At 43.6% G+C, this 6000-nt stretch overlaps 1 protein-coding gene across 1 annotated transcript; it reads left to right on the forward strand.

Annotated features, from left to right (window-relative positions):
* Positions 1-4357: 4357 nt before the first annotated feature.
* LOC135895455 (olfactory receptor 52M1-like) lies at positions 4358-5305 on the forward strand. Its single transcript, XM_065423567.1, has one exon. The coding sequence runs from the start codon at positions 4358-4360 to the stop codon at positions 5303-5305; it is 948 nt and encodes a 315-aa protein (XP_065279639.1).
* The last annotated feature ends 695 nt before the right edge of the window (positions 5306-6000 follow it).

The following is a 6000-nucleotide window of genomic DNA, read 5'->3' on the forward strand; positions in this document are numbered from 1 at the left end:
TGCCTGGAGCCAGCCCTGCTAGCTGCTACCAGGTGGGTGGAGGAGGGAGGATGCTAAGGACTGTTGCCTGACTTTTATCTGCTGGAAAGCATAGAGGTGGAAGAGCTCCCCACTGGAACAATTATGAGAATTTTTCAACATGGGCGAGACATCTTGTCTCCTAACTTGGTTTGAGAAGTTGGCTGAACTGTTATGCCTGAAACTTTCAAAAAAACAATTCAGCCGGAAGCTGACACCCAGCGTGGGAAATTTCAGTCCACACTGTTAAAGTTAAGTATCAGAGGGGTAGCCGTGTTAGTCTGGATCTGTAAAAAGTGACAAAGAGTCCTGTGGCATCTTATAGACTGACAGACATATTGGAGCATAAGCTTTTGTGGGTGAATACCCACTTCCATTTGTGAATCCCATTTAGCTATGCTCTTTGCTCCATGCCATGCGTCTGACGAAGTGAGTATTCACCCACGAAAGCTTATGCTCCAATATGTCTGTTAGTCTATAAGTTGCCACAGGACTCTTTGTCACTGTTAAAGTTAGGCAAACTTATCAGCAACTGAAAATGAGGTCTCCTAATTGAACGTGTCAGACAGCCTTAATTAAAAGTGGTGACACTATCACCACCTACAATGGCTAATCCATTTGTGAATCCCATTTAGCTACGCGCTTTGCTCCAGTAACGTCAGTAACTATTTTCTTTTATCAGTGTTATATGTTCAGACTTTCAATGTAATTGAATGTTCCCTTGTTCGTGTGTTGTGAGACCAAGTAAATATAAATGCCTGTTTGACTTCCTTTATTGACAAATTCCTAGGGCTTATGGTCAGAAGAGAGCATTAGATCATCCATTCTGAGCTCCTGTATAACACAGGTGATTAAATCTCACCCAGTTACCGCTGTGTTGAGACCAATGCCTTGTGTTTGACTCAAACCTGGTTTATACTAGGATTTTAGATCATAGAATCATAGAGCCACAGGGTTAAAAGGGAGCACAAGGGTTATCCAGTCTAACGCCCTGCTGAGATGCAGGATATATTATGTCTAAACCATCCCAGACAGATGACTATCCAGCCTCCTTTGGAAAACCTCCATTGCAGGGGCTTCCATTACCTCCCCAGGCATCTGTTCCATTGTCCTACTGTTCTTACAGTTCATACAGTTAGGAAGTTTTTTCCTGAGATATTATCTAAATCTGCTGAACTGCAGTTTGAACACATTGACTCGTGTCCCGTTGTCCCGCCAGCTGTGGAAAGAAAGAACAACTTTTCTCCATCTTTTTTATGGCAGCCTACTCCAACTCATCCCTTCCCTGTCTATGTATCTAAGGATCGCATCAGCCCTTTTGGCCACAGGCTCACATTGGGAGCTCACAATGAGTTGGTTTTCCACAGGGACCCCTACATCCTTTTGCAGGTCCATAATACAGGCCCTAGTCTATGGGTCGGGCCTGCCTTCCCTGTTCTGAGAGGATAACTTTGCATTTGACAGCACTAAAACAATTTGTTTGCATGGGCCCAGCTCACCAAATGCTCCAGATCAATGGGTATGACTGCCCTGGCCTCCTCATTGTAACCACTCTGCCAATCTTTCGGTCATCCGCCAATTTTACCTACAATGATTTTCTATTTGCTTCCAGATCATTGATGTAAATATCAAATAGGCTTCAGTCTAGAACTGGTCCCTGCAGAACCCCACCACAAAAACCTCCATTGACTGACTATGGCCCATTGACAGCGGCTTTCTGAGATCTCTCAGTTAGCCACATTTTAGACCATTTAATGTGTGCTCTACTGATATTGTATAGTGTTCATTTTTTATCTGCCTGTTTTCCTCACTAAATCAAATGCCTCAGAGAGATTGAATGTACACTCTCATTAAAGGATGAAATTGGGTTTCTTTGACAAGAATAGCTTTCCATAAACTGTTTTGTTGACTGGCATTAATTATATTCTTAGACTTTTATTTGAACTAATCCCCTATCAATTTGTGGATGATACCAAGCAGGGAGGGGTTGCAAGTGCTTTGGAGGATAGGATTAAAAGTCAAAACGATCTGGACAAACTGGAGAAAGGGTCTGAACTTAATAGGATGAAAATCACAAAGGACTAATGCAAAGTACCTCACTTAGGCAGGAACAATCAGTTTCACACATACAAAATGGGAAATGACTGCCTAGGAAGGAGGACTGCAGAAAGGGATCTAGGGGTCATAGTGGACCATTAGCTAAATATGAGTCAACAGTGTAATGCTGTTGCAAAAAAAGCAAACATAATTCTGGGATGTATTAGCAGGAGCGTTGTAAGAAAGACAAGAGAAGTATTTTTTTCTGCTCGACGCCGTGCTGATCAGGCCTCAACTGGAGTATTGTCTCAAGTTTTGTGAGCCACATTTCAGGAAAGGTGTGGACAAATTGGAGAAAGTCCTGAGAAGAGCAACAAAAATGATTAAAGGTCTAGAAAACATGACCTATGAGGGAAGATTGAAAGAACTGGGTTTGTTTAGTCTGGAAAGAAGAAGACTGAGAGGGGACATGATAACAGTTTTCAAGTACCTAAAAGGTTGTTATAAGGAGGAGGGAGAAGAATTGTTCTTCTTAACCTCTGAGGATATCACAAGAAGCAATGGGCTTAAATTGCAGCAAGGGAGGTTTAGGTTGGACATTAGGAAAAACTTCCTAACTCTCAGGGTGGTTAAGCACTGGGATGAATTGCCGAGGGAGGTTGTGGAGTCTCCCTCATTGGATATTTTTACAAGAAGGTTAGACCAACACCTGTCAGGTATGGATCGGTCAGCTTGTAACTCTGGTGTTCATAACTCTAAGGTTCTCCTGAAGATGCTATTTAACATCCTTCTTGTCTGCTAATGGACTGGAAATTGTTTCATCACCTCAGGAGATATGAGTTCATTATACTGCTTCTTTCCAAATGCAGAACAAAACTATTTTTTGAATCATTTCTACCTTTTCTGCAACATTAACAAGTTTCCTTTCTCCGCCTAGTAATTGACATAAACCCTTTTCAAGGATTTCGTTTGTTCTTAAAATACTTAATAGTCTCCTTTTGGTGATCCGTAGCTTTGCCAAGCATGGATTTTTCCTGATGTCATTAATGTCGCTTATCAAATTTCATAAATTCTGATTTGCATTGCTTGCTATCTATTTTTCCTTTTTCTCATTTGTTGTATATTTCTCCCCCAACCCCCAGTTGCTGCCTTTACTTTGCCACTGAACCTGGGTTTTTATCCAAAGTTGTCCACTTTCTTGACTCTGCAATTGTGATTTTTAGCTATCTAGTAAACTCTCCTTAAAGAAATCCCAAGTTTCATTCCCATTTTTCTCTCTACATTTTTCCTCTCAGTCAGATTTGCTGATAATTTGCCTCATCTTTGGGGATTAGACCTTTTTGAAGCGTTAAGTATTGATAGCTATTTCTGCTTTTGAACTGTTCTCGGTCCATTTGAATGAATGAATTCAATGAATCACTTAAATTCTGTCTTTGTCTCTTCTCAAAACTAAACAGTCTCAGACTTTTCATTCTGTCCACGTATGCCAGCCTCCCCCATTCTCACAGTCTGTCTCAGAAATCCCCTTTCTATCAGCTATATCCTTTATAGAGACTGGGTGACCAAAACTGAGTGCATGTCCAGAGCAGGTTATTCTCCATCCTATTACTGAGGCATTTGAACATTGTTTTTGTTTTGGCCACTACTGTGAATGAGCAGGTGTTTCCGTGGAGCTGTTATCAATGACACACAAGTCTTTTCCCTGAGGTCTGTTCTAGTTGGGATGTTTTCCCCGGCACATGTCTTGGCAAAGCTTTGTTTTTTTTCCACTCTCATATTTTCAGTTCCTGGGTGAATGGGAACAGAGAGTCCTGTGGCACCTTTAAGACTAACAGATGTATTGGAGCATAAGCTTTCGTGGGTGAATGCCCACTTCATGCATCTGACGAAGTGGGCATTCACCCACGAAAGCTTATGCTCCAATACATCTGTTAGTCTTAAAGGTGCCACAGGACTCTCTGTTGCTTTTTACCGATCCAGACTAACACGGCTACCCCTCTGATACCGGGTGAATGGGGAACTCCCTACAGCATGGACTCTCTAGCCTGGGGTTCATTGCATTAAGGAACAATGAGGTGAAAATATCATTTTTCAGTGTGTGAAGAGCGACCAATCTGCTTCACCTATGAGAACAGCCTCCAGTAGTGCATGTAGTGTCTCATATTAACATTGTCTCTCCATCCAGACATTTGTACTGCGACCACAACCCTAGACCCTGGGCATATAAAGGAAGTCGGGAAACATATGGTATATTCAGGAGACACCGTTCTGCCTCAGAGTTGGAGACCTTCTCACCAACTGCATGTCAAATTCTAACACAACCGACTTCACCAACCCTTCCACGTTCATCCTGCTGGGCATTCCTGGCCTGGAGACGGCCCATGTCTGGATCTCCATCCCCTTCAGCACCATGTATGCCATTGCTGTCTCGGGAAACTTCACCATCCTGTTCATTGTGAAGATAGAGCTGAGCCTCCATGGGCCCATGTACTATTTCCTCTGCATGCTGGCTGTCTCCGACCTGGTCCTGTCTACATCCATCCTACCCAAGACACTGAGCATCTTCTGGTTTAATTCCAGAGAGATAGATTTCAGTGCCTGCCTCACCCAGATGTACTTTATCCATTGCTTCTCATCGATGGAGTCTGGGATATTCGTGGCCATGGCTTTGGATCGCTATGTGGCCATCTGTGATCCCCTGAGACATTCCACCATCCTGACAAATCCTGTGGTGGCCAAGATCGTCGTGGCCGTGGTGCTGCGCGGGAGCATGCTCTCGCTGCCCTCTCTCCTCCTGGTGAGGCAGTGGCAATATTGCAGAACCAATATTATCCCCCACTCGTACTGCGAGCACATAGCTGTGGTGAAACTGGCCTGCACTGACATCCGCGTCAGTAGTTACTACAGCCTCTCTGTGGCATTCTTGGTGACAGGTCTGGATGTTTTTTTTATCACCGTATCCTATATCCAGATCCTCAGGGCCATCTTCAGGCTCCCCACAAAGGACGCCCGGCTTAAGACTTTTGGGACCTGCGTCTCCCATCTTTGTGCCATCTTAACCTTTTACATCCCAAAATTCTTCTCCTCCCTCACACACCGTTTTGGCCACAATGTGCCCCTGCATTTCTTCATTCTCAGTGCCAACGTTTATCTTCTGGTGCCCCCATTGCTACATCCCCTCATCTACGGGTTGAGGACCAAAGAGATCCGCGAGAGGCTGCTCCAGCTCTTCACTCAGAAAGGGGTGTAAATGTTTCTCCTTGTGCTCTGGCGCTCATAACGAGCTCTGCGCATAGTTGACTGGTGACTTGGTTCTGGGCCTTCTTCACTGAATTACATACTGGGAAGTCAAGGAGACATTAAACCCTTTCCTGACCTTACTGTGCTGTGTCAGTTTGACAATGTGGGGAATCCGTCTATGTACAACTCACTGGGTTGCCACCTTTCTAATTGCCGGTAAATGGACCCCCAAAACCCCTCCTTTTCTGCCAAGACTCCACCCCTGCTTTGCCTCTTCCCCATTAGGCACCACCCCTGTCATTTGATCATCTTTTCCCCTCCCCTTGTCACTCACTTGAACATTTCCACCTCCCTCCCCTACTCTCTGCTGGAATGTAGCTATTTCAGATTTTTTTAGGGTGGCAACTTTAACCATGATTCCAGTGTCGATTTATGCTCTTGAAAACTCTAGTTTATTGGCAGATAAATTGGCAAATATCTGGTAAGAGCACTGTATCTTATTCCTATACGAAAGAAAGAAAATTAAATAAGTATTAGATCCACTCATCTCTAAAACCAATGTTGTCTTACATCTTGTAGCAAATCACATAAGGGATGCTGGTTAGGTTTAAATTTTTAATATATATATTTACTTTGTTACTAACTCTGTAGAGAGAGAGACCACATGTCAGGACTCTTGGGTTCTATCTCGGCTGTGAGATAGGG

The sequence above is a fragment of the Emys orbicularis genome, chromosome 1 (genome assembly GCF_028017835.1).
Source record: "Emys orbicularis isolate rEmyOrb1 chromosome 1, rEmyOrb1.hap1, whole genome shotgun sequence".
In the NCBI taxonomy this organism is placed as follows: Eukaryota; Metazoa; Chordata; order Testudines; family Emydidae; genus Emys; species Emys orbicularis.